Source organism: Cladophialophora immunda, assembly GCF_000835495.1.
Source record: "Cladophialophora immunda strain CBS 83496 unplaced genomic scaffold supercont1.5, whole genome shotgun sequence".
NCBI lineage: Eukaryota > Fungi > Ascomycota > Eurotiomycetes > Chaetothyriales > Herpotrichiellaceae > Cladophialophora > Cladophialophora immunda.
In genome coordinates this window covers 349,263-374,905 of record NW_015622545.1, presented here as the reverse complement: position 1 = coordinate 374,905, position 25,643 = coordinate 349,263, and the positions used below count along the sequence as shown (strand labels likewise).

Below are 25,643 nucleotides of genomic sequence, written 5' to 3'. Positions count from 1 at the left end.
CAAGGACCGCGGGCCTGGCTTGGGGGGAAACTAAGCACCAGGCTTCTAGCTGGATTGGGGGAAGGAGTCCCCGCTAGGGAGGGAAAATTAGGCGGCTAGTGGTCGAAGCCGTTAGGCGGTAAGTGCCGGGAGCTGCAGCGGAGATCAAGACTCGCAGCTTTTGCGGGCGCGGCGAGCGTCGTCTTGACTCTTCAAACATCGGAGACTTGATCCTGTGGGCAAAACTCTCCAACAACGCGTCGCAGAAAAAAAAAACAAGTCGAGTCGAACCATTGATCATCCCACTTCCATCTCATCACTCACGCTGACATCGACGGACGACCTTCGATCTCTCAATACGGTATCGACCTTCGCACGGCCTCTCCACTCCCTCAGCCGATGAATCTCCCACGAGAAAAGGGAGAGTGTGCACAGGCCCCTAGATTCGATCCACCGATCACCATCGCGAGGCCACCGCCCCGGCCATTGTGAGATCCGACGTACATTCTCGACGAACTGCTGTCCGACCTCATTCTCTCTTGCGACTCACAGAGCCATTCGACCGTTTCTTACCTAATATGCCCTGGCAGCCGCTGCCTCTGTCGTATGCGGTTGCCATCTATCCCTTTCAGCCGACGTCTTCTCCATCCGAACTCCCTCTGCAGATTGGAGACCAATTGTATGTCATCGAGCAGGGAGGCAAAGATGGGTCTTGGTGTCGAGGTTATCTGGTTGCGCCGCCCACCCTGCTGTCGGCATTAAGCACAGGGATCAGGACCGCCGCCGACGCTCGGGTCTTCTCTGGCATCTTCCCCAAGTGTTGTATCGAAATTCGAGAACAACTGGGTCCAAATGTCGATTTTCTCGTCCAGCCGGGCCAGCCAAGGCCCCCAGCCCCAGTGCCCATGTTGAAAATTGGTGATGAGTCTCCGACGTCAAGCACTGAGCCACTGGTGGATGAAATCACCTCTTGTTTGCGAGAGTGGTATATTTTGCACCTTCCCGAGCTGGTTTTGCGTCGAGAGTATCATCTTCTGGACCAAATGTCGGATATTACCACCCGACTCGACTACGCCCGGCGAGAACTCTTAAACGATGTGCTCACCACTCAGGAGAGGCTCCAAGTCCGCAAGGAGGCGGTCTGGGACCTCGTGCGAGGGAACAGAATGCTGAGCGGCGAGATCATTGTGCGTGATCCCGCTCGACAAGGACGGCTATTGACGTCGCAGGACTCCGCCATCGAGCTGGCCAAACTGCAGTCAGTCATGAGTGTACTGGATACTACTCCATCTGAAAAGTCCAAGGCGACTTCACTCCATCATTGTCTCCTTGAGATCACGTCAGTTGCGGGTTCTGACCTCGATGCGACAACACTGAGTCTGGCTCTGTATCTAAGGGATGCAGACGGCAATCTCAAGCCTTTCTCAGAGACGTACAGCTCCATGGCCACTTCCAAAATGAAGACACTCCTATCTGATCTCAGCACTCGCGACGTTGGGACCGATGATCGGTTATTCCTCATTGTCAAAGTTGTGGTTTCGGAGCCTCCTCGGAAAGCCAAAAAAAGAGCGGTAGAGAGACCGCCGTCAAGGAATGGAACCCTACTTGGTCAACGGCAGTTATCACTGAACAGGCGGAGATCCAGCCTGATGTTTGGGAGGCGGCGAAATGCAGACAGACCTCAGCCCGGCCAAAATGGTAGAACCACCCCACAGTTGCAGGAAAGAGCATCGACTCCGTCGATAATTGAGGAGGAGGAAGATGGCCAAAGCAAGCCTATGGGGCCCCCTGTTCCTCGGACTATTGGGGTGGGAGTCCTAGACATTGCAAAGATCATGAGGGATGGCCAGCCACGAGAAGAAAACGTCACCATATGGTCTGGGTCGCAGCGAGACGACGAGAAACCGGGGGGATCGAGCGTAATCGCAGCGCAGCTCCTTGACAGCCCCGGCAAAGCTCTTGTTCTGTGCACACCTATCTCCAGTGTCTCCTTTAGCCTCACTCCCTATGCTGCGCCCGAGGCAGACACCCTGATCAAGAATACACCCACCTCAATGCACATGATCACCAAAACTCAGAAGATGGGTTTCTCAGAGGCACCGTCCAAACCACGGACAGATATCTACCTCACTTTGAGCAAAGCAGTTCTGTCCCAAGCCTCCTTTTTGTCTCACCCTGAAGTGAACGTGGCGCCGATAAAAGCCCACTCACTGCAGAATCTACAACTGACCATGGAGATACGTGACAATGCTGGACGGCGCGTGGAACATTGTATATTTCCGTCGTCGAATGGGGCGGGAGTTACTGCTTTCCGAACGAATGCCGTGGAGTTCGACCACAAATGGGATCAGACACTATGTTTGCGAGTGCCAACCGAGAAAGTACCAGAGAGTCATTTGGTTTTGAGTATTGCGGATGCCCCAGAGTTCCCGTTTGCCCTGGCTTGGTTGCCACTATGGGACAAGCAAGCATTTATTTCTGATGGCAAGCACTCGCTCATCCTACACGCTTACGACAAGATCACCTCCAGCATCGTCCAAGGACGCGGTGCATATTTATCCTTGCCCTGGAACAATGCTAACTACAAGACCATCCATGAAGGCTCCTTGGCTACGATCGCTTCCCTTGAAGTCTACACACTTCTCTGCAGTACGGAGTATTCGCAGGATCGAACCTTGGTCAGCCTCATCAATTGGAAACATCAGACGTCGGTCCAATTGTTGGATATCCTGCAAAAACTCACATTTGTCCCGGAGATCGAAATCGTCAAGCAGCTTAGGGAGGTGCTGGACGCGTTGTTCGGAGTCCTTGTGCACAAATCGGGGGAGTCCAAGTTTGAAGACCTTATATTCAATGATATTGTCTGGGTGCTCGGAATTGTCCATGATCGACGGTTTAACTTGGGTCCTCTGATTGAACAGTATACGGAGAATCACTTTCGCTTTCCCTACGCTGCGTCGTGCCTGATTCGCAGTTTCACCAGGCTTTTGCAAAGCGTTTCAGACCCCCAAAGTGCCCGTGATATGAGGTCTTTGTTCAAGGTTGGCAAAAATTTCATGAGGATCCTGATCGTGTCCTACCAACAGCGACGCTTTGGGTCGCAACCCCGAGACAACGACGAGAAGCACTCGAGTTTCAAGGAAGATATGCAGGCGATTCTTTTTGGATTGCAGATGATGATGCGCAGCGAGACTCCGGCACTCGTTGGGAGCAAAACCCTCCTTGTACAGAAATTCCACGACTGGCTTCCCGAATTACTCCCGGCCTTCAGCAAGGAAGAAGTGATGAAGGTGGCGGTTGACTTCATTGACGCATGTGACGCAGCCTCTGGGAAGCTGCTTTTGTACAGAATCGTCCTGATCCTGAACTACACCAAGCTAGACCAGGTCTGGGTGGACGAGAAAGACCGGAAGATGCTTGTTAAGAACTGTATCAGGTGGCTTTCGCCATACTGGACCCCAAACAACCGGTCCGACAACTGGCACGAACAAGTCCGGTTGTGCTGCTCGGTCGTCGCCGAACTCACACGATTTCCGACTTTGCACCTGCACGACTTCATGCCGAAACTCATCTCTGCTTACAATACCATTGCAGATGGGCCGCCAGCGAGACGACGGTCCTTGTCTCTGCTCTTTTCAGACTCCTACCCATTCATCAGCAAATCGTCCGAAGCCAATGATCAGTTTGACGAAGCGCTCCTGGAACTCTCTTCCCTCATCTCTATAATCGCCAAGATGAAGCTCCCATCGAATCTCAAACTCCAAGGACAGGAACTCACCGAGTACATCATCTCCACACTCATGGTCCTACGATCTCTCCTCAAGAACGACGCATTTCCCGCCTCATGGCTCAGCCTGCACATCTATCACCACTCATCAGCTTTGACAATCTTGAACCACCTCTCATCACTCCTTATATCTTCATACCTCCCAACACCAGAGGATGCGGATGGCTTCGACATGCAACTGTGGAAAACCTTCCTCGATACTCTCCTCAAGCTCGTGTCGTCTCCTGCTTTGACACTCGAGCTCTTCCCCGAACAAAAACGCCGGGCCGTGTGGAAAATTGCAGGCGATGTGCGCCAATATGGCGCCGACCTCTTGCGCAAAGCGTGGGAGAGCTTAGGCTGGGAAGCCACCGCCGACGATCAGCGACGATACAATATCCGCCGGCTGGGAGGCTATCAAGTACAATACGTGCCAAGTCTCGTAGCGCCTACCATCAGTCTTTGTTTGAGTATGCATGAAGGTCTCCGCAAGGTTGCTGTCGAGGTGCTTCAAACCATGATTGTGAGCGAATGGGCATTAAGCGAAGACCTCGAGTTGATTGAGACCGAAATTATCGGCGCGCTCAACTCGATTCTGAAAGCGAAACCAGTGACGGCGAACGAAGCAGTGAGTCGCAAGGTCTTCATTGCAGAGTTGCTGGAATTGTTCTCCACGATTGCGAATCAGCCAGATGATGCGTTGTGGACTGCGCTCGAGGAGTTGGTGGGGACCATCGAAGAGTTGGTCGACCTGCTCACCAGCACCGATCCGGAAGACGAACAGTACTTGAGGAACTCGTCGACGGCCACCTCGAACCATAATGGGCATGCACCGGGCAATCATCAACGAGCCGGCAGCAAGGACGCCGATTCTCAGACGTCTGAGGCCAAAGAACTTGCTCGGGCGAGGAGAAGCATTGATGGGCTGTCACCGTCGTCTCAGCAGCAGCGGCAACAACACGGCCGCGACCGTGAGTACGGCGTCCACGCACTGGAATGTTACAAGCAACTCGCCGAAGAGTATGAGAGGAACGGAGACTACAAGAGGTTGGCCAAGACGCACCGGGCGATTGCGCGGATCCACGAGGCGAGGGCGGCCAGCCGGTACGGCGGGAGGGAGGCGAACGTGAACGGGTCACGGATCGGGATGAGGGAGGACGACGGTGAGGAGGATGAGGTCTAGATGGGCGAGGCAGGCTCCACGGCGAAAGTCTCGTGTGCGACACCTTCGTTGCCCGGAGGCGAGAGCAAGAGAGGTGGGCGAGTAAGATAGCATTGAATGGGGGTTTGATACCCCTTGGGAATGGACCGAATTCAAGGGAGGAAAGAATGGATGTGTGGGCGTTTGTGGGTGTTTGTATTTTTGTGTGTGTGTTTTTCTACAAGCGACCTGGCTCTTTCAGCGATACCCCAACCTGGTTCCTAGACAAGGTGGAGGGGGGATGTGGAAAAGGAGAGGATTTCCCGTTTGTTCTCTACCGCCATCTTTGTTGTGTGTCTTGGCTTGTTCTGCTATCTGCGTGTGAATTTTCAAGGTAGCGAATCCAAGCGTGAATCGAACATGTCCGACGTCCCTGGTGGTCCCTACTTTTAGAGGGCTGTTGGGCAGTGTGTATAGGTATAGACGACTTCTTCCACTTTGGTCACCGATTGAACTGGGCCATGCCAGGCTAGATCAGCCCAAGCCGCTGTTTGATCAATGTTCCTGAGTGTTCCTGAGTTTCCTGAGGCGGACATCGCTAGAGATCCTTAGGAGGATCGTCGTCCCTGCTGGAGTCTTCCCAGTCACGCCAGTCCTGCTCCCCTCGTCTCCTTCAACCTCGTCATCGTCGTCACCTTCAAGATCATCATGGCTATGATCCCGAGACATAAAAGGTATCGTGGTATCTGGCCATGTTGCAGGCGGGGAGGTTTGCTCTGGCTGCTCCAGCTGCTTCTTCACTTGCCTCACCTGCCTCATGTCGTCCGTGTCATTCTCCATGAAAGCCGGACAAATTTTCCTGCCCGTGAAGCATCTGGCTGGCACAAGGGAGAAGCGTTTTGCGATCGAAAAAGTTGATGACTCCAGTCATGGCTTGCGTTTCTTGCTCCGTCTCCTTTGGCGTCCTGGGAAGCTCGGCTGTGAGCAGACTCGAATCATTCAATGGCACTACCTTATTCTTGGCTCCGCTGACTCTGCGAACAGTAGCTGCTTCTTTCGCGAGGCCGAGATAGTGCTGTAAGGCGAGCTCCTTGTAAGTTTTCGACAGGCACTTGATTAGAGCCGTAACCTCGCCTTGAACATGGTTCGAGCGTAGGTGTGTAACGACGCACTTCGCAAGAACACTCTTCCCACTGCCTGCCTTCCCTTCGATCCAGAGGAGACTTGCACCGTGTGCCGCAAACCCCCGGTAGGAAAGCTGGTTCCAAGTCCATTCGTTCGACCCTTTCGCTGCATCATCGGCTTGATCTCTCCTGACGTTGATTTCGTCGGAAGCATAACGATTTGGTACACTCTGCAAGACATCGGCTTGATGAAAGAAGAGTCGTCAAAGAGGATTCTTACCTCGATACTCTAACAAGTGGTCGACCTGAGGGAAGTCACCAAAATGCTTCATAGTCCCTTCCGAGTATCTCCCCGACAAGACAACCCCTGAGGTCTTATCGAAGGGAAGGCTCAGATTCTGGAGCTCGGTGACAAGAGTGTTCAGTTCAAACCCATTCAAATCATCAACTCGGTCAAGAAACAGGATGGTGGGCTCCACGGCTTGCGACAAGACCAACCGAAGGACCGAGGCGATGTCCTCCAGTGCTGCAAAGTAGCTAAGAGGAGCTCTCACCCAGCCAAGAGTTGATTCGTTGAAAGTATGCGATATATGCGGTTGACCTTCGCCAGTGAGCGGCCACCCCGTGATGATTTGACAGATGAGAGACGAAGAGAATATGCAGCCCATCTGTACTTCGGGACTTCTGCCACGCTTGAGGCAATGGGCGATGCGCTTACGGGTTGACTCTCCAGGGAAAACTGATACCTGGAGAGCAGGAGTAATAGAGGGCCCTCTCGGTATGCGATGTACACAAACAACTCATCAATGCCGCTGCGAGCTGTTGCTGCTGATCACCTGGCGTAGCTGGACACCATATCAAGGACATACTCTCGTCCCAAAGCTTTCCATGACATCCGTATTGATGTAGCGTTCGAAGTCGTAGGGACTGGAACGTTGCCGATATTCATCGTACTCGGCACGGGCTTGAGTTAGATGAACCCGTGCTAGAACTTCCAATTGACCGGCAACTGTATTGGACTTCGCATCAGTGGCGTGTTCAGCTCACGGGTAAGATGGGTTTGGATCGCTGCATGACGGACCGTGTAATAACTCTTCGGAGATAGAATGCTTCTGGCACCCCGTTCGAAGCAGGTCTGTCTTGATCATTTGGAAGCCCAAGAATAGAGAGACATGCACTCACGAGCCTCCAGGTTTTCGGCGCAGGCATCCGACGAGTCTTGCACATCCTGGATAGCAATGTAGAGCAACCGCCAAGGCAGCCAGACGCAGTGATGGTAACTGCGCCCCCATAACACTGCATCCGAGGCCTATGGATCACGCGATGCCATTCAATTCGAGCGTCAAGGCCGCGACGTGGCTGAAAACGGCGCATACGAATTCACGCAACGAAGATCGTGAGCCTCGATGCAGGCCAACCGTATAGGCGAGGAGGCGCAGTACACATGATCAACTCTCTACGACATCCCTCGAGATATGCTTCTATCAGGAGCCTTCAATGCTGATCTCCATGTACAACAACGGCTTCTGGGGACGAAACAGTTGAAGCAGAGCCCTGTTCTCTTTCCTTCTTATCTCACAGGTCATCTTCACAGTGATCGCCAGAAAACGATGCATCGGTCTGGTACCTGCACACCCACGGAGATCGCCCCCCTTAAACTCCATACCCTGCATACATAGACACTTGAGCCAGCATTGATGGGGCAGGGTCGGCATTAGGAATAGAGGGCGCGACAGGATGCAGGATGCAGGACGCATGGATCGTGGAGACGTTTTATCATGGGGAGCCCAGCGAGAGAACGGCTAAAGAGAAGGTATGTGCGAACTCGGAGAAAGCCAGGGAGCTCGGTGAAGCGAGGCGCCTTTCGGTCGAGAAGGAGGGGACGAGTATGGCCGAAGCATATGTTTCTGCCTGCTATAAAAACAGGGGAACGAGGAAGCAGGAAAAGAAGGAGGAGGTCGATTTGAACGGGAAAATAGACAGTGACAATATCTTCCCCCCTCTTGCGCTCTTGTCTTCTTCATCTGCCCCGTCTCTTCTCCCGTCCCTGCGCCTTCGCATTGTCTTTTCATCGCTCGCTCGAAGAAATCGGCCGACACGCGAACGCCCAGTCGCCCACCGGAAGCGATTCCGTGGCTGATTGATAAGATAGCGGTTGAGGGGCGATTGGCTCCGAAGGCCCGTTGCCGTGCGTTCATTTGATTGAGGAAATTCATCATCGTCACTAGAAAAGAAAAATCGCCGGCGAGGAGGACTTTTCCTCACGACTCTCATGTCCTCCTCCACGCCTACAGCCACTCCCTCTTCCTCCTCCGCTCCCTCGACCTCTAAACCCCGCGCCCTCAAGTCCTCCGGCATGTCCTTCCTCCGCAACGTCAAGACCTTCCTCACGCCGTCGTCGTCGCAGTCGCACCTCCCGGGCTCCGCGCGCGACGGCTTCACCACCGCGAAGACCGAGGCCGACCTGTTCCCTCCGACGGACCCGTCGATAGACGGCGACGAATGTCTGCACGACTGCTCGTCGTGCACCGTGCACTACCCCACGAAATTCTCCATCGACGAGAGCGACAAGCTCTTCGGCCACGTCAAGGGGTTCAACGTCCACCTCCTCGTCGGCACGGGCAAGACCGACTGGGTCAGGGATGTCACCGACGAGAAGGGCTCTGTCATGCAGGCCGTGGGCAAGGTCGGGCTGGACCTGAGTGGGAAGCGCGGCAGGGTCATGTTGAGCGCGAGCAATTTCCCATCTGGCGAGGAGTGCCATGGCGACGAGGAAGAGGCCGGCACGAGCGATTGCATGCTACTGCCTAGTTGGGTCGTGGTTGAGAAGGTCAGGCCGAGCCAAGCGGGCACGCTAATGAAAGAGGTGGTGGACAGAAGTGTCAGAAATGACATGCCTGTCGGCACAAAAAGAACAGAGGTCAATGGCAATGGTCATGTGCCATCGCCCGCAGGAGATCAAGACCCGGCTCTAGGAGTGCAGAACGAACAAGAGCCTGAAGATACTCCCGATGTGTCCGGGTTGCAAATTGGAGATGGCGCCGATACATCACAGCAAGACAGCTCGCAGCAAGAACAACAACCACCACCGTCACAGAACACAACGCTTGACCCAGCACCGCTACCTCCCTCAATCTCGTCGACCTTCAAAATCCGCCCCATCCCTCATTCCTACCTAATTCTCATGTGCAGCCAAAAGACCCGCGACGCCCGTTGCGGCCAATCTGCGCCTCTCCTCCGCAAAGAATTCGAGCGTATCCTGCGCCCCATGGGTCTCTACCGCGACCTCCACGACGACCGACCTGGTGGTGTCGGTATATATTTCATTAGTCACGTCGGGGGCCATAAATACTCCGCCAATGTCATGATCTATCGAAGGCAAGGCCGGAAGAAAGAGGTGGGGGGAGATGATGTGGACCTGGACGGGGAGAAGTTGGAGAAAGAAGCTGTACAGCTCATCTGGCTTGCGAGGGTGAGGCCGGAAGACTGTGAAAACATTGTGCGATATACCGTGTTGCAGGGTAAGGTCGTCAAGCCGCAGAGGCAGTTGAGAGGTGGATTCGATCGAGAGAGGGGAGTGACGAGCTGGTAGAGCTCGGCTTGTATATACATTTGTACCGTTGCCGGAGAGGTGACGGCTGCACAGCATGATGCACTGTGTTGCACTGGATCGCATTAGAAGGGCTATAGATAACATAATAAAGGAACGGGCACCATCGCTCGGCGTTCTGGAGCATATGACATTGGTCCTTTGAGCAGATCTTCGGAACTTCTATAAGTTTAGTTTGATATCTTCAAAGCTGGGAATGTAGACAATAGTCTTGGTTTTGCCCAATGATCATGCCTCGACGAGGCTCAAATACACCAAGCTTGGGAATAAGACGTCTCCCCTACTACCTCAGCCCACCGAGCTGACAAAGTCCCCGTTCGGAAAACCCGAGATCGCGAGGATCTCAAGGGTCATCGTCCCAAGAACCGAGCTCAGGTGGACCGGCCGTGAGGCAAAGGATTCGGCGGTTGCTCTCAGTTCTGTCGACTGGGAAATAGACATTAATGGGGGTGCTGTTAATGGCTCCGCAAGAGTAGTCGAGAACGCCACAGACGCTCGACCTTACACTACCGCGATGGATAGGAAGGGAGCGTTTGAGACACAGAACTTTGGATGAGGGAAAGAAAGGAAGGAGGAAAACAAAAACGCAGGAAGCGGGCTTGAAAAGCGTCGAAAAATCATGCCAAGATTTCACAAACGCTAGGACTAATCGGGGTTAGGCTATCGCCTGTGTCTGGTTACCTCCGCAGGCCGAGATTGTTCAGAGCATTTCGCCTGCGCTGGTCATCCTCCCACTACCACCATCTGCTGTCTTTTTTGATATTCCTGTTGACATTTCCAGCACCGTCTCCAAACATGGCTGCCCCCGCGGATATTGAGCAGATGAACAAGCTCAGAAAGAGCCTGGGCCTCCCCTTGTTGAGCGTAAGTGGGCAACCTCCACAGTCATCTGAAGGACCAACATTCAAAGAATCGAAAAGAAAAGACGAGGACGCCGACAGCGACGAAGATGATGACCCCGCATCCACCCTAGAGACCCGCGAAGCCGCCGGGTACGACAACTGGAACCAATTGCGCGAGGAAGAGAAGAAGCGTGCTCTCCGAGAACAACGGAAGAGGGAAATCCAGAGACAGCGAGATGCCGACGCCAGGAACAAGAAGCTCGAGGGCAAGGGACTGGGCGACGTCGATGACGAAGGAGATCTCGATACGAAGGCGTGGTTGAAAGGCCAGAAAAAGCGACAGTCCAAAATCGAGCGGGAACGTGCCGAGCGATTGGCACGGGAGCTGGCGGAGCGTGAAAGAGAGGCCGCTGTCGAGTATACCTCTAAGGACCTTGCCGGCGTGCAGGTCGCACATGAGATCGGTGACTTCGACGAAACCGCGGGAGAGCAGATCTTGACGCTGAAGGATACTGAGATCGGCAAAGCCGATGACAGTGAGCAGGAAGATGTGCTAGAGAATGCAGATATTATTGCTAGAGAAAAGGTCAAAGAGAAACTGGATCTCAAGAAGCGGAAGGTCTACGATGTGAATGACGACTCTGAGAAGGGCCTGCTAGCGCAGTACGACGACAAGAAGCGGAAGGCCTTTACATTGGATGGTCAGGGCGCTACTGTCGAGGAACGCGAGGCCAAACGCCAGCAAATCGGCGAAAAACTCAAGAATACTGTCAGTCTGGACGTTCTAAAAGTGGAACCTGCTTCGGATTACTTGGAGATCAAGATCAGGAAGCCGAAGAAAGAAAGGAAGAAGTCCAAACGTCAGAAACTTGTGGATGAAGATGATGATATCTTCCCCCCACAAAACAGTAGCAACGGCGATGCCATGGACGTCGACTCTAGAAGCAATGCTCCCGCTCCGACGAGGCCCCGAACGACCGAAGATCATTTCAACGATGACGAAGATCTCGCGAGTGCCCTTGCAAGAACCAGAGCCGCGGTACTGAAGAAGCAGAAAAGAAAGGCAGAAGACATCGTCAAGCTACTGAAACAAGAAGAGAACGACGAGGCAGAGGCGGACGAAGAGGTTAACGGCGGTCTTGTGCTGGACGACACAACCGTGTTCCTCGACACCCTATCTTCGCGGCCGAGGGATGAACAACCTGAACGGGGTGTGAAGAAGTCCACTGAGAAAGTCGAGTCAGAGAGTCCTGCTCCGCAAGTGAAAGACGAAGACGAAGACCACCCGATGGGCGAGGTTCATAGTGGAATTGAGAACGAAGAGGAGCTCCTCGATCGAGTGAAGCGCGAGCGGTCCACCGTGACGCCAGAAGTCCCGCACACGGGCCTTGAAGAGGAAAAGACACTCGATCAGGGAATGGGAGCTGCCCTTAGTCTTCTCCGACAACGTGGCCTTCTCAAGGACGGCGATGCCGGCGACCGCAATTCTCTCTACAAAGATCGGCAAAAATTCATCATCGAAGCGCGCTTGCGCGAGCATGAGAATGAACAGAGGGCTCGAATGCAGCGCGAGAGAGACCGCCAGTCGGGCAAACTGACAGGCATGTCTGTCAAAGAACGAGAAGAACATGCACGCTGGCAGAACACTCAGCGAGAGCACCAATCTTCCATCCAGGCTGCCGCCACCTTCAACCGAGAGTACAAGCCCGACGTGCAGATCAAGTACGTGGATGACGATGGCAGGATCATGAACCAGAAGGAAGCCTTCAAGCACCTGAGTCATCAGTTCCACGGCAAGGGTAGCGGGAAGTTGAAGACGGAGAAGCACCTCAAGAAGATTGCCGAAGAGAAGAAGCGGGAGGCGACAAGCGTTCTGGATGGTAGCCAGGCGACAGGTATGAGCAACGCACAGGGCACGATGGGCAAGAAGAACAAGGAGGCGGGCGTCAGGCTGGCCTGATGGACGACTGCAGGCGGGAGGGTTGTAATTATACCTAGGTAACGCCGTGTTCATAATGACATTGGGGGGAGGAAGCCTGGTGTCTGTGGTAAGGCTGTGGTTCCTGAAAAGGGAATAGAACTGATCATTGGGCGGGCTTGATTGCCGTGGCCCGGGAGGCGATTGGGGGGAGCAGAGGGCTGCGAGTACGGAGTATGCCATAGATCGGAACAGTCCGCGCAAAGGGGCCTTGGGGAAGGTTGGAGGCAGCACCAGGCACCCACAGGCGATAATGGCCGAGCTTACAGTTATTCCGGTGGCTTCACTGCCCCTAGAACCAACCAAGGCTATTGGCCGCAACCCACTAAATCCACGCCTAGTGGCCCGCCCGCCGCCGATGCCTTGGAGGTCCCTGGGAACACGCCCTGCCCCCAAGCTTCAATTCCAGGTACCGAAACGGCAAAGCAGAAACCCGTTGGTAAAATTTTTTGGAGAAAGCAATTTCACAGAGAACAGTCGAGCTGGAAGTCTACCAGACAAGGACCATTTTATTCAAAACCTCATCATCCGAGCTCTCTGAAGTTTCATCTCTCTGTCTCTCTCATATCTCTAATTACTCTAGCAAAGATCCGGGAAAGAGATAGCTGGGTTTTCTCTTGTCTTTTGTTGACAAAAGTCCCCTTGAGTCATTGTACAACACCAACATCAACCTCAGTCTGAAGGAGCTTGACCTTGAGCTGGCTTTTGATCTGGGATAGAATTTCTTCTGCTACCTGTCTTTACTTATATCACACTAGACTCTCATCTTTTTTTTTAAAACCCCCAACCATCACTCTCAAAAATGCTCTCGACCCTTCGTCCCGCAGCTGCTCGCTCGGCCCTGCGCCAACAAGCTGCGACGGCCACCCAAGTGATCCGCATCGCGAACGCATCGACATGGGCCAACGTCAAGGAAGGACCTCCCGATGCCATCTTGGGCATCACCGAGGCCTTCAAGAAGGATAGCTTCCCCGAGAAGATCAACCTGGGTGTCGGCGCATATCGTAAGTGAAAGACCGCAGATGGCAAACTCTCTAGCCCCCCTGCCCTCCAGTCTTTCCCTTCTCTAGAAGAAGTTACACATCTCGTGAGCTCTGCTGACGTGCTTGTGTCCGTGGGTTTCTTGCAGGCGACGATAAAGGCAAGCCCTACGTCCTCCCGAGCGTGCGCACCGCCGAGCAGAAAGTCGTCTCCTCCTCCCTCGACAAAGAATATGCCGGCATCACGGGTGTGCCCTCGTTCACCAAGGCCGCGGCGCTCCTCGCCTACGGGACCAACTCGAAGCCGGTCCAGGAAGACCGCGTCGCCATCACCCAGTCCATCTCCGGCACCGGCGCGCTGAGGATAGGCGGCGCGTTCCTCGAGCGCTTCTACCCGGGGGCAAAGACAATCTACATCCCTACGCCGTCGTGGGCGAACCACAAGGCCGTCTTCTCCGACTCCGGGCTCGAGGTCAAGCAGTACAAGTACTACAACAAGGACACCATCGGGTTGGACTTTGACGGCATGATCGCCGACCTCAAGGCTTTTCCCAGCGGCTCCCTCGTCCTGCTGCACGCCTGCGCCCACAACCCCACCGGCATCGACCCGACCCAGGAACAATGGCAGCAGATCGCCCAGGTCATGAAGGAGAAGTCGCACTACCCATTTTTCGACATGGCCTACCAGGGCTTCGCGAGCGGCGACACCAATAAGGACGCCTACGCCGTGCGCCTGTTCATCGAGCAAGGCTTCGGCCTCTGTCTCTCCCAGTCCTTCGCCAAGAACATGGGTCTGTACGGCGAGCGGGTGGGCGCCTTCAGCATCGTGTGCGACAGCGCCGAGGAAAAGAAGCGTGTCGATAGCCAGATCAAGATCCTCGTGCGTCCGCTGTATTCTAACCCGCCCGTCCACGGAGCCAGGATCGCCAGTGAGATTCTGAACGACGCCGGCCTGAACAAGCAGTGGCTGGGCGAGGTCAAGGGCATGGCCGACCGGATCATCGAGATGAGGGCGCTGTTGAAGAAGAATCTCGAGGAGCTGGGAAGCAAGCATAACTGGGATCACATTACGAATCAGGTACGTACTAAGCAGCCCCAGGGGCGCTGAGGCGGATTTCCTTCCTTTTTTTTCCTTTTCCCACCCTACCTAGAGACAGGTAATGATAGAGTGGACACTAACATGGTGTTTTCTTCTAGATTGGCATGTTTGCGTACACAGGCCTCAAGCCCGAGCAGATGGACACGCTGGCCAAGGAACACTCCGTGTACGCGACCAAGGACGGCCGTATCTCCGTGGCGGGTATCACCACAGACAATGTCAAGAGGCTGGCGGAGTCGATTTTCAAGGTGACTGGTTAAAAGATACTAACGAACCTCTACGTGGTGGTATGAGCCGGCAGGGGATTTTGGTAGCAATGGGACTTGCAAGTCTAGACAGGTTGGATAGATGCTCCCCCGAGGGCTGCAAGCCCATAACAAATGGGGTTGTGCTGCCGACGAACAGAAAGCCATTGCCCGACGATCTGCTGTGTGAGAGAGGGAGCGTGGTGGGCATTGTTTTGTTTAGCGTTTAACCTGCTTCATACCGGCACCATGTACCAAAACGATGGCGGGAACAGGTCAGCATCATCCGGAGATAGAACGGGGAGGGGATCGTCTACATAGATTGAGCAAAGCACAAAATATGAAAGGGTTAGACTTGGTGACAGATCGGCGTCGTCGTCTCTCTTTCGTTCCGGCTCGGTCTAGATGATATTACTGGAACTCGTTGATGCAAGCTTCCAAAAACTGCGGCCATGTATGACTCGGTGACAGCAATGATCCGAACAAAGAGCGAGTCGTTGCTAGAGTCTGCCACCCTGCATAGAATCCTCCGTACCATTGAAAAGAGAAGGATGGCCCTTCTTGCCATGTAAAACCCATCAACCTGACTTTGCTGTCAATGATGGGTTCAAATCGAAGAGGGTACTCTCGTTCCGACAACCAATGGAGAGGCCCCAAACATCCCAGAACACTGGGAGAAGAGAGCGTGAAGGATCGGGTCTGGCTTGGACACTCCCCTGAATCTCGATGCATTGGCTTGCTGGTCATCGACCATTCGGTGACGATCTGGGAGCTGGGGAGCACGGCACGGAGATGAGTACCGGAGAATCATACCATCGAATGCAACTTGTGAGCAGCGTAACCGAGATATAATGCACGGTCGAGCATTTTAGGTTGTTCCCCGATGAGTCTGGCGAACAAGTGCGGTCGCGCTGTACTTGGAACAAGTCGTCAAGAGCTCCGGGTGAAAAGCACGGCCGTGTTTGACCAAGATCACCCCTCTTCTTCTCTCTGCAGCCATCACAAGTGGCCATGTGGGCAGCATGTGGGTAGCATGCTGTGGTATGCAAACTAAACGATGATGTCCCGGTTCCCCTCTGCTCCAAGAGACCCCTAGAGTCCCCGTCCGCCGTCCACCGGACAGTGGTATAGGGGAACCATTTAACAGGGCTCACCGGGAGAGTTTTCCAACTGCAGAGAGGGCTTCCGCGTTGTTTGCTCCCGGCTGCAGCTAACCTCACCGCTGAAACGCCTCTGGACTTGCTTTTGCTTCTTTATGCTCGATTGCTTGCAACCAGAGATCTCCTCAGGCTGGAAGGGGCCGCGGGGGCAAGCGGTTCCGGCCGCAGTGGAGGGCCGTTGAAGTACCGTGGACATTTCGACCATTGGGCGACTTGAATCAGTTGACCTTTTGTTCGTAAAGTGTTTTCTCAGCAGCCAGCCCAGACAAATGCCGGTCAAACTGCGTTGGGAACTCGCGAGAAGGTGGGGAGAGTTGGTGCTTGCTCCGGAACATTAATTTTTGGCCTCCAAGCTGCCTGTGCTCCCCCAACCGAGTAAGAGAGCAGAGTGTTCAGTGGCGCATGCTAGGCCCTGGCGTGATAGCAGCCGAATGGGCGCTCATCTGCGGGTTGACATCATTGGCTCCGTAGGCCCTTCGCCTACCCATCGGCGCGCCTCTGCTTGCTTTTTCGTCCTTTCTCTTGCAGCTTCAGTGCCCGCGTGGGCTGTACCGAACGGGACCAATCAAGCCTAATCCAGCGCTTAGGTTTGTCTCTGGAAGAAACCTCGTCCTGGCGGCCCTCTATATACTCGTGATGGGCTCTGTCTATTGCTGCTCCGAGAATGGTGACTCGTGCTCGTCTGCGCTCCGTACGACATTGATGGGACCCTGGATGCCTGTCGACGTCATCGCGCAGGTGGAATTGAGGCAAAATTATTGACGTCCAAGCAGACAGCGTAGCAGCAACTCAGGGGGCAGGGTCATTTGGAAAACGAGGGGGCAGCGGCCTCAAGAACCTCCACCGCGATGGCAGCTAGCTGGAGGAGGTGTCTCCCGTTGAATTTTCGATGGCAGACGCCGCAGAGAGACGGACTGAACGCTCGCCAGAGGGAATGAATTGTAGTTGCACAGGGCATGCCGTCAGCTTTCCCAATTCATGCTGTATCAGTGTCGATCTGCCGTATTCCTGGCCGGTAACACGACTGTTTCGGGGATGGATCCAACTGTGCGGCTGCTCGTTGGTTCAAGGTTCTAGGGAGTCTAAATATGCTCCTGCAGGATAAGAGGAGAGTCTTGTTCGCCGCTGGAGTGGCAGGAGACTCGTGGGCGACCACAGCCAGAAAGCATTCCACCTTCCGAAGTCCGCTAAAAAGTGGTGGTGCTGAGTGCGATTGGGGAGCCACAAATAGTCACCTCATTCTCTTGAGTCACTTGTTCTCCGTCAAGCAGGGCATTCCCCACGCGACGAGCCACCCGTCAGCTTACCGAGGCCGAGATACGAGTCGCTGGACTGGAAAGGACGGGATGTGGTCCTGGCGCAGGACATGTGTACAAGGAGGTAGTTCGTGAAGAGGCGTGGTCGTGGTAGAAGGAGGAGGGGAGGAGCAGGAGAAGGTCTCGTTGGTAATCGGAGGGAGGGAGAATGTATGGGTCTCGAGACGGTTGACAGACTGGAGGGGGGATTGCGGGTATCTTGGGCTGTGGGCTCTCTTGTCTTGCCGTGCGTATCTCTTCTGATACCCATAGGCTCCGGTTTTGTTCCTTGCTGTCCCTAACCGATTGAGGAGTTGGAAAATCCCTTCAGCCTCGAACGGGTCGATAGAGTAGTCGTAGGGCCCCAAGTCGCCAAGCAGACAAAAACTTGTCCCCGGATTTATCTCTTGCCTCAGCTCAGCATCGATTCCCATTGTTGAACCATCTCTTTCTTCAGACGAGCGTCCGGGTATACGACAGGGTCGACTCGCACCATTCGGACACGGTCGAGTTTCAGGGTCCTCCTTGTTCCTTTTCGTTCCATTCGTGTCTCTGGCCGCATCCAAGAGTGAGGTGGGATTGTGCTTGGCCCCCGCTTGTCTTTGGAACGACCGACGCTTTTGGTGGTTGATCTGCGCTGCCGGACGGAGATCTTGGGCTCGGTTGCTCGCGAGACAGAACGCATATCGCAGGCCAGCATCGCAGGAAGTAGCCGGTTGACCCGAGTTTCGCGCAAGAGAGCAGGGCCTGAGGTACGTTAGCATGGCTCATTTGCCCCTCCCGGCCACCCAGAGCGGTGCATCTCAATCGCAGCGTGTGTGGATGGACGTGGGATTAGTTTTCTCGGAGGGAGGAGACCCCCTTCACACATTGCTGGCCCCGCCTTTGCAAACACCACCGAGAGAGAAAAACAAGAGCCCGCGCGCCAGATCTGTTCCTGATATCATTTTGCAGGTCATTGCTGTTCAGCCTCAACCCCGGCCGCGCATTTTCGACGCCCCCGGTCCCAGGTCCCAGGTCCCAGGTTCCCGGTGAGAAAAATCTTTCGAATGAGTTTTGGTTGTTCGCCCGCCTTCGCCGCAGACTCGAGCGCCTGCGTTTGTGGTTGAGCGCGTTGATCGAGCCTCTTCAGGATCAGCAATCAACCACAACGTCGGACGTACGTCACTTTCCCACTGGTCCAGAGGCTTCAAAATTCGTCCTATTTCACCACTGCAGGAAACGGCTGCCGGCACATCTTTTGGCATCTTGGGCACCGCCGTGTTCCTTCCTCCATCTACAATCTCAACGTTGGACCCCGACCGACCGAGTTGATCCTTTGCTGATTTCTGACTGCCAAAAGCATCCAGTTCCCCCAATCCTGGTTGTGCCTTGCATTGGTTTACTGTTTACCTTTTTTCTTTGTGGATTCCAAGGTCGGTTGAACCCGTTGCAATGTTTTTGAGCCTTGCCACACAGGGCACGAGGATTTTGAGTCTCGATCTCATCATCTTGCCAAACCGCTGACACCATGCCTGCAGGCAGACCGCGGCCCCTAGTATCCTATCTGCTATCCTTATCTTCACCGACAACTCCTCACCACCGTCGCTGACAAGACCGGGTCACCTGATCTCCATTTCCCGAAACGCCTGCTACGGTCCTTGCAAGAATATCGACAGGGAGGCGAGCGAATCTGTGACCCCCTCATCAACCAAGGGCTCAACCAAGGGCCAGCCCACAACTCAGGACCATTTTACGTCTTGCACACAGACTGCCTTATTTCAGATACACGTACGATCATGTCCGAGGAAGTAAGTACGACAAGAGAACAAGCCCGACCTGTCCGCGGTCGATCAGAGCCTGAAACCACCGAGGCTTTAACGTAGCTGACTTCTTGGTCTGCGGCAGATCGAGTTTGACTTTGGCGATAATGTCGAGAAGAGCACCTTCGAGCAAATTCTCGACATGGACGAGGAAGACGATCGTGACTTTAGCAAGTCAATAGTCTTTGGATTCTTAGAGCAAGCAGAACAGACGTTTGGCAAGATGGACACTGCCATGTGAGTCAGCAAGTCGTCCACTGGAGATCGGAGTCTGGCTGGATCAACGAGGATTCGACTGACCCATGTCTTCAACAGGAAAGACAAGGATCTCGCTGAGCTTTCCAGCCTTGGTCACTTTCTCAAGGGCTCGTCTGCGACACTGGGTTTCACAAAGGTCAAGGACGAATGCGAGAAGATCCAGCACTACGGACACAAGAAAAACGAGACCGGCGAGGTCGATGAACCCGATGAAGACAAGTGCCTAAAACTCATTGGTGAGAGCCTCGCGGAGGCTAAACGAGCTTATGAAGTCGTCAACACCCTGATGAAGCAGTTTTATGCTGAACCTTGATGAAATTCGGTTTCACGATTCACGTTCCTGCGCGCGAGCACTGGCATGATACCACCTGGGGCAATGTTCCACCAAGAGAAACCTTGGGCCTGGACCAGCTGGCTAGTCTACTGAGCCGAACGAGACTACAGCACTCAATCGCAACTCTGCTCGATCCACATGCACTGCGCTTTGCCAGCATGGACGTCGGCCAGATCCCTTCCTCCCCTTTACATATGGCATGCTTTAGACTGCAAAGATATGACGGTTCATTGGTTTTATTTGGGACAGGATGGAAATCGGGCATCGTTCGTCATCGAACCGAGGACTGACAGAACAGAAATTCTTGCATGACTGTTCGGGGGCTGGCGAGCCCAGGAACGGATACATAGTAACCCCTTTCATCATACCCCTTTCTTTCGATGCAATATGCTCTGCTCTTGCTGTCGTCTTCTAACGCTGTCTTTGACTAATCATGTAGCTGCAGTTCTCTTGAAGCTTTGCCTCTGCAGCGATATCGACCTGCACTTGCGTTGTTCGACCGCAGTGATTGCTCATCTCGGCGACAGAATACAGGCCGTCTTCCTCATCGCTCAGTAGGCTGGTGCTCCCGATCCTCTTGCTCCGCGAAGCGCCATGGTCCAAGGAAGATATTTTCCACGAGTCTCATCATTTGCAACACTATACCAATCCAGCCAGCCAACCTCGTATACCATGCAAAAGAAGGGCTGTAACAGAAAGCAAGATACCTGCCTCTCCGCCCTGACAGGTCAACTGCGCCAAAGCAAAGGAGGATAGGGACAAAAAATATCTATAACCTGAGCCAGTGCTCGAGGTCCGCTCTGCGAAATGGTTGGCACATTGAGCACGCAAGTCATGATTCATCATCGCTTATGACCTGGTTGGTACTTTCTATGCCTTCACTGTTCAAAGGAGCGCCGCCGCTATCGGTGGCGGGAGAAGTTGCATTTCTTCGCGATTGGGATGGTGCGGCACGCCGAGGACGACAAGTCCATTCTGCTGATTCTGGTCGCTGCCTCAGGGCTGCCTCGGTTGATGACTAGTGGTCAATGCCTAGTTTTGCGGCTTGGTCATGAGACATGGAGCTGGTCGCCAAAGAAGTCTGAGCGGTAGTGACATGTCCCACAACAGGGGTCAGATGCGAGCCATATCCGCGCCCGTTGACACCGGTTCTAAGAGAATAAGGATGGTGCGTTCGGAAGAATGTGTTGCTTTGGGAGACAAGTTGAGTGATGGCGCGGTCGATGGATGTTAATGGTGATGGCGACCTAACAATGACGGGCAATGGACTCGTGCTGGGCGTCGAAGTTTGGCCTTGCATTCGACCAGCGGCAGCCATGCAAGCGGTCGCACAATCCTTTACAGTCTCACTGCTGGGGCTGCCAGGAGCACGGCCGCGCGCATGGATGTGTCTCTGGGAGGCTGTCCTGGTTCGTGGTTGCTGCATATCGGCCCAGTGCCTAGTCTGCCCCAGCGCTGTATGTTGGAACGCGCAGCATTGTGTTGCCATGTCAGAGGCTGTGGGGTGACTGACGCCGGTTTCGTTGTGCCGGTAACGATTTGCCTGTGTATGAGGTTGTTGGAGCCCATTTTGAACGCGAAAAGGATCTATACTGTCTGAGGAAAGACCCACGGTATCGTCGCCTTCGCCTCTACTCGATCTCAGTGAAGCCGAAGTACAAGGACGAGAAGAAGTCGTTCTTTGATCCGCGGAGTTGTTCACTCTCGACGAAGCTGAGCGCAAGACTGAGGAAAGACGCCTCATTACCGCATCGTGAGACTGGAGGAGACCACGATACTCATCTGGGATCGGGCTGCTGTCTCCTTCGCCGCCTGGAATCACCCACACGCCCCTTTCCGTCGAATGACCACCGGAGGGAGACGTGGGAAGGATGTGATTACTGGTGGACGCTATTGACAAAGATCGGTCTTCTGGGGTGGTTTCTATCCGGACCCGACAGTTTGTGCCCTTGGACTGTGTACGTCCGATCTCAGCAAAGATATCTGCGAACCGGCTCCGTCTCCGGCCGTTTCTATACTGGATCGCCAGACTTTGAGACGCCATGACCACGTTCCAACGGGGGATGTCACACCTCTGCGCGGGGTCCTGTCCAGGGGCTTGGACTCTGCCGTCGCTTGTCCGATTGGAGCGCAGTGAGGCTTGTCGAGGAAGGGGAGAGTAGAGCAGAGGCATGGATGATGGTTGATGGTATCAATCCAGAGGGGAGCAGCACTACTGCAGAGGTTCGATGCCTATGAGGGAGGCTTGCTGTTCTTTGATGAGGCCGGCCCCGTCAGACCAGAGAGATCCAGTGCACTTGAGGTCCTTTTGCTGATGATCGCTGGAAGGAAGGGACGTTGGATTGAAGTCGACATATCAGGAGGATAAGATATTGGTCCTGAAGGGGGAAGGGGGATGAAGAAGGACTTCTCAGGGTAGGGACGAAGTTGACAGAAGAGATTGCCAGACCACCCACCTAATGCGAAGCTGTCTTTGGCATCTCTGTCTGTTTCTCTCCCCCCTGTCTGTATCCGTGTTTGCATTTGCGCCGTGTTTGTCTTTCGACATTTGTGGTCCTTTGTTGGTGTCTGTCGACAGGTTTTGAAGCTGGTGATGGGGCATCAAGGCTGAGGGTCAAAGTCAGAATCAGAGTCAGAGTGAGAGCGATGACGGCGCTGTCATTTGTTTGTTGTCGTGACAATGGCTTCTTGCTTGTTCGATTGCCTGCCTGCCCGCTTGCTGAGGCGGTAATCCACACATACATACCAAGTAGACGAGGCCACAAGGCGACCAAGCCAGGAAGCCAGGAAAGGGAGCCAGGTCAGGTGGAATACATCGTGCATCGTGATTGTGTATCTACGTGCTTATACCTCCCCCCTTTTGCCCTTGTAATACCACCGAATAATACAGAGTATACAGAGTATACAGCGAGTGAGTGATATGATAGCTGGTCCTCCTCTGCCGTCTCAGTCTCCGTCTCCATCTGTCACGCAAGGCTGAGATGCCCTCGACACGCACACGAACAACCACAGCACTCATGTATGCAAGGGACTTGATCTCAATCAAAGAAGCAATAATAAATTCTAGAGTGCCCCGCGATAGTGAGTGCGATAGAAGAACAAAAGAGACTAAACGGTGCTCAGGTATGAATGTCGCCCTTGGACATACTCCGTGTGAATCCTGCCTTGTGCCCTCGACCATTGCCACCCACCAGCTTGCTCACGGCAATGCCCTCAGTCAGTGTTGCCCCGTTATTGCGCCATGATCCGTGATTGCGCCTGTGCCTGTGCCTGATACGCAGTCAATCCCCCAGCCCTTAACCATCCCAATATACCATAGCACCTCACCACTCGACGCCTTGCTGCTGGATAGACTCGAAGCATTCCCTCTTCCAAATCCTCCCTCGACCGACTGAGTTAGCTCCAGCGAACGGGAACCCCTTGTTTTCATACAAATTTCAAAAAAATATTTGCGAGTCCCCGTCCTAATAAAGATAGACGTGGCTGTCGTTGGATAAAACGGGTAGTGATGAATATTGCAAGCTTCTTTACTTAGGTCGACGTCCTCAGAGGCCATTTGCGGTCAAGTAGACAACGCTGCGTTCTCTGGACTGGCATCGTCCGCGTTCAAGTGTTTTCGTAGTTCCGAGGACTTGACCCCGGTAGAGACCGCCACACCACAGGCCTTTTCAAGTTGCCAAACCCTTTCCCCAGGTGTTGAGAAAGGATAAAGATGCTCGCGCTACATGACGTATCGCTCCTGTCGATTGTCCTGGACAGCCAGTGGCATTGAAGTCCAATCAGCCGAGACCGCTACGTGGTGAGACATGTGACCATGACGAGGTCGAAGGCCATAGTCCTCTGGCTCAGTGCTCTGAGGTCTCCGAATAGCGCTCCCGGGATAATAAAGTGAAGGTCCACCATAGCAGGGGTCCGGATATCCGTAATTATCCAACGAGGATGGTGTTGGCAGCGATCCGCTACCCAGCGAAGCCCATGCCAGGGCGCCCAAGTGAGGCGAGGTGCTACCACTGGCGGTGCCGTTGGCAGGAGGTTCCAGAGGTTGAGGTGGTCCATATGCTGGTGGATGAGACGTGACCGGTCTCTGTTGTGGCGCACTCGTGTAGTTTTGAAGAGTCAAGGGAGGTGTCGAGCGGGGCGAGTTTGACCCAAAGTCAGGTCGCATGTGAGGGGGAAGGGAATGGGTTTGGGGCAAGAATCCATAGTCTGAACCTTGACGCTGCATCCCAGTGGCCATAGGTGGAAGCTCTGAATGCGGTGACATGGACAATGTCCTGTCTGCGGGCGATGCTGTCGAGTTCCTCGAAGAGCCCCCTGAAGTGGACTCGTAGATAGACTGACTACGGGGCTGTGCCGGTGCCAATTTCGCGTTGACCTCTGCGGCTGCTTGCTCCAGTGTGCCCGTATGTTGAGTTTGGTGCCTCGTGAGCGTGGTCCGTCGTGTAAAGGTCTTCTGACAATTCGCATATTCACATTTGTATGGGCGTTTCCCCGAGTGAATCCGCCGGTGCCGTGCAAGGGAACTGGAGTCCGAAAATGGCTGGTGGGAGGGTTAGTCTCACGTATGGGAGAGGGACATCCAGACTCACCTTCCCACAGTGTCCACACAAGTGCGGTTTCTCTCCTGTGTGGACTCTGACGTGTACGGTCAAGGCAGATCGTTGTATAAACGACTTGTTGCAGCCCGGGTGGTTGCAAGTATGCGGTCTGTCACCGCTGTGAATCCGTTCTTGGCGGAGTCAGCAGGTCGCTCCCTGGAGGTGTGGTGGCTACTCACCGTGCCTGGCAAGATCACTGCGTCGCGCAAACGATTTCGAGCAAGTACCACAAGGAAACGATTTAGCACCTGTCTCATTATTTCCTTTAGCAGGGGCCAAGTTTTCGTCCGAGACCGTGGTCTGGCTGTCATGCCTTGGTATGTAAGTGCTGGCAGTGTACATCGGAGGGCTGTTCTGGGGTGGCGCAATGATACCGTACGGCAGTACATGGGACTGTGAGATAGATGACGGGTGGTGAGCCATGTTCGACTCTTGATCCATGCTATATGACGCTCCACCGTCCATATGCAGCGATTGCTGGAATCGGCTCAGATCGTCGCTGCCTTCAGGCTGATGTCTCGAATTCAGGAGGGTCGAAACGTCCATTCCTCCCTTTGCGGGAAGAGGTGCCGAAGGTGCCAAAGCTCGCTGATAGAGAGCCAGGCCTTGAGGGTTTGGGAGGCGTGGGAAATGGAGCCCGAGGTTGGATGACTGCATGGTTGTGCCTGTTAGCAGAGTGATACGAAGAAGAAGCAACGACGGAAGATGGGGGTCGAGGCATTGAAAAACACCCTGGCCCTCAAAGGGTCAGTGCTGGGTCAAAGAGGGTCAAGGCGCCGTGGCACGCAGACGCTCATGCCCTCGCCCTTGTTGATCCGACGAACAGAATGGCCGAGGGCCTCGATGCACAGTCCATTGTCCCAGCGAGACCACCACAAAAGCGCCGGAGGGTTGTATCTCACCTAAGGCAGCAGCAGACGTCCGACGAGATGCTGAAAAGAAAACAAGGAGGGCAAAGGAACTGAAAGGTGGCGGATGAGCAGCCCCTACACCCGACAGGAATGCCAGGAAACAAGGGGAGCAGCAATGCTGGTATTCCCTTGGCAACCACCCAATTCTTCTCTCCGAGACAGGTTCTTCGTCGACGCCAATGACTCGGGCCTCTGTTTCTGTGACGCAAGACTGGCTGGTGCCCGGTCTGGATTGGGACGGCAATGTTCTAGGTCTCGGTCAATCGGGTATGAGGGATGCAGACGTCGGAGATATGCTTGAATGCAAGAGCGAAGAGGATGGTTTCCCTGCTCTTCGATCAATTGCCACGTCGTCGGGAGGTTCTTGGAATTCTGGAACTCGGATCTGCCGCACCAGGCGGTATTTGGGAATGAGTGAAGTGTGTTGTGTTCAATGTCCAGTGTTCAATGTCCAGTGTTCAATGTCCAGTGTTCAATGTCCAGTGTTCAATGTCCAGTGTTCAATGTCCAGTGTTCAATGT

At 54.2% G+C, this 25,643-nt stretch overlaps 8 protein-coding genes across 9 annotated transcripts; 5 read left to right on the top strand and 3 right to left on the bottom strand.

The window, feature by feature from the left end:
* Positions 1 to 245: 245 nt before the first annotated feature.
* On the top strand, positions 246 to 5,380 carry PV07_08501 (uncharacterized protein). The gene has a single exon (XM_016395674.1). It carries the CDS (start codon positions 558 to 560, stop codon positions 4,926 to 4,928), a length of 4,371 nt encoding a protein of 1,456 aa, XP_016245530.1. The 5' UTR covers positions 246 to 557; the 3' UTR covers positions 4,929 to 5,380.
* Positions 5,381 to 5,715: 335 nt separating this feature from the next.
* Positions 5,716 to 7,172, bottom strand: PV07_08500 (uncharacterized protein; the record flags this gene model as incomplete). The annotated part of the gene is made up of 3 exons (XM_016395673.1): positions 7,092 to 7,172; positions 6,291 to 7,019; positions 5,716 to 6,254 (listed from the first exon to the last, which is right to left on the bottom strand). Exons 2-3 carry the CDS (start codon positions 6,676 to 6,678, stop codon positions 5,716 to 5,718), a joined length of 927 nt encoding a protein of 308 aa, XP_016245529.1. The 5' UTR covers positions 6,679 to 7,019; positions 7,092 to 7,172.
* Positions 7,173 to 7,951: 779 nt separating this feature from the next.
* On the top strand, positions 7,952 to 9,767 carry PV07_08499 (uncharacterized protein). The gene has a single exon (XM_016395672.1). It carries the CDS (start codon positions 8,283 to 8,285, stop codon positions 9,600 to 9,602), a length of 1,320 nt encoding a protein of 439 aa, XP_016245528.1. The 5' UTR covers positions 7,952 to 8,282; the 3' UTR covers positions 9,603 to 9,767.
* A 581-nt stretch (positions 9,768 to 10,348) lies between these two features.
* On the top strand, positions 10,349 to 12,766 carry PV07_08498 (uncharacterized protein). The gene is made up of 2 exons (XM_016395671.1): positions 10,349 to 10,484; positions 10,541 to 12,766. Exon 2 carries the CDS (start codon positions 11,388 to 11,390, stop codon positions 12,420 to 12,422), a length of 1,035 nt encoding a protein of 344 aa, XP_016245527.1. The 5' UTR covers positions 10,349 to 10,484; positions 10,541 to 11,387; the 3' UTR covers positions 12,423 to 12,766.
* Positions 12,767 to 12,866: 100 nt separating this feature from the next.
* On the top strand, positions 12,867 to 15,198 carry PV07_08497 (uncharacterized protein). The gene is made up of 3 exons (XM_016395670.1): positions 12,867 to 13,444; positions 13,570 to 14,498; positions 14,618 to 15,198. The coding sequence occupies exons 1-3, from the start codon at positions 13,243 to 13,245 to the stop codon at positions 14,777 to 14,779; spliced, it is 1,293 nt and encodes a 430-aa protein (XP_016245526.1). The 5' UTR covers positions 12,867 to 13,242; the 3' UTR covers positions 14,780 to 15,198.
* On the bottom strand, positions 15,052 to 16,970 carry PV07_08496 (uncharacterized protein). Its single transcript, XM_016395669.1, has one exon. It carries the CDS (start codon positions 15,509 to 15,511, stop codon positions 15,176 to 15,178), a length of 336 nt encoding a protein of 111 aa, XP_016245525.1. The 5' UTR covers positions 15,512 to 16,970; the 3' UTR covers positions 15,052 to 15,175.
* A 2,027-nt stretch (positions 16,971 to 18,997) lies between these two features.
* Positions 18,998 to 19,592, top strand: PV07_08495 (uncharacterized protein; the record flags this gene model as incomplete). Its single annotated transcript, XM_016395668.1, has 3 exons — positions 18,998 to 19,009; positions 19,107 to 19,258; positions 19,337 to 19,592. The coding sequence occupies 3 exons, from the start codon at positions 18,998 to 19,000 to the stop codon at positions 19,590 to 19,592; spliced, it is 420 nt and encodes a 139-aa protein (XP_016245524.1).
* Positions 19,593 to 22,467: 2,875 nt separating this feature from the next.
* Positions 22,468 to 25,581, bottom strand: PV07_08494. 2 transcript variants are annotated; one of them, XM_016395667.1, is made up of 4 exons: positions 25,114 to 25,581; positions 24,391 to 24,862; positions 24,203 to 24,342; positions 22,468 to 24,153 (listed from the first exon to the last, which is right to left on the bottom strand). In XM_016395667.1, exons 2-4 carry the CDS (start codon positions 24,755 to 24,757, stop codon positions 23,335 to 23,337), a joined length of 1,326 nt encoding a protein of 441 aa, XP_016245523.1. In that variant the 5' UTR covers positions 24,758 to 24,862; positions 25,114 to 25,581; the 3' UTR covers positions 22,468 to 23,334. The 2 variants fall into 2 exon arrangements, with proteins under 2 accessions (XP_016245523.1, XP_016245522.1); XM_016395666.1 differs by having other exon boundaries at positions 24,391 to 25,581.
* Between the last annotated feature and the right edge of the window lie 62 nt (positions 25,582 to 25,643).

Excerpts from the sequence above, each read along its gene's own strand:
- PV07_08501 (XM_016395674.1), top strand. The coding sequence starts at position 558 with ATGCCCTGGCAGCCGCTGCCTCTGTCGTATGCGGTTGCCATCTATCCC.
- PV07_08499 (XM_016395672.1), top strand. The coding sequence starts at position 8,283 with ATGTCCTCCTCCACGCCTACAGCCACTCCCTCTTCCTCCTCCGCTCCC.
- PV07_08498 (XM_016395671.1), top strand. The coding sequence starts at position 11,388 with ATGGACGTCGACTCTAGAAGCAATGCTCCCGCTCCGACGAGGCCCCGA.
- PV07_08497 (XM_016395670.1), top strand. The coding sequence starts at position 13,243 with ATGCTCTCGACCCTTCGTCCCGCAGCTGCTCGCTCGGCCCTGCGCCAA. Across the intron at positions 13,445-13,569 it reads CCTGGGTGTCGGCGCATATC|GCGACGATAAAGGCAAGCCC; the intron begins GTAAGTGAAAGA and ends GGTTTCTTGCAG. Across the intron at positions 14,499-14,617 it reads GGGATCACATTACGAATCAG|ATTGGCATGTTTGCGTACAC; the intron begins GTACGTACTAAG and ends GTTTTCTTCTAG.
- PV07_08496 (XM_016395669.1), bottom strand. The coding sequence starts at position 15,511 with ATGACCAGCAAGCCAATGCATCGAGATTCAGGGGAGTGTCCAAGCCAG.
- PV07_08494 (XM_016395666.1), bottom strand. The coding sequence starts at position 24,868 with ATGCAGTCATCCAACCTCGGGCTCCATTTCCCACGCCTCCCAAACCCT. Across the intron at positions 24,343-24,390 it reads CAGTGATCTTGCCAGGCACG|AACGGATTCACAGCGGTGAC; the intron begins GTGAGTAGCCAC and ends GACTCCGCCAAG. Across the intron at positions 24,154-24,202 it reads TGTGTGGACACTGTGGGAAG|CCATTTTCGGACTCCAGTTC; the intron begins GTGAGTCTGGAT and ends CCCTCCCACCAG.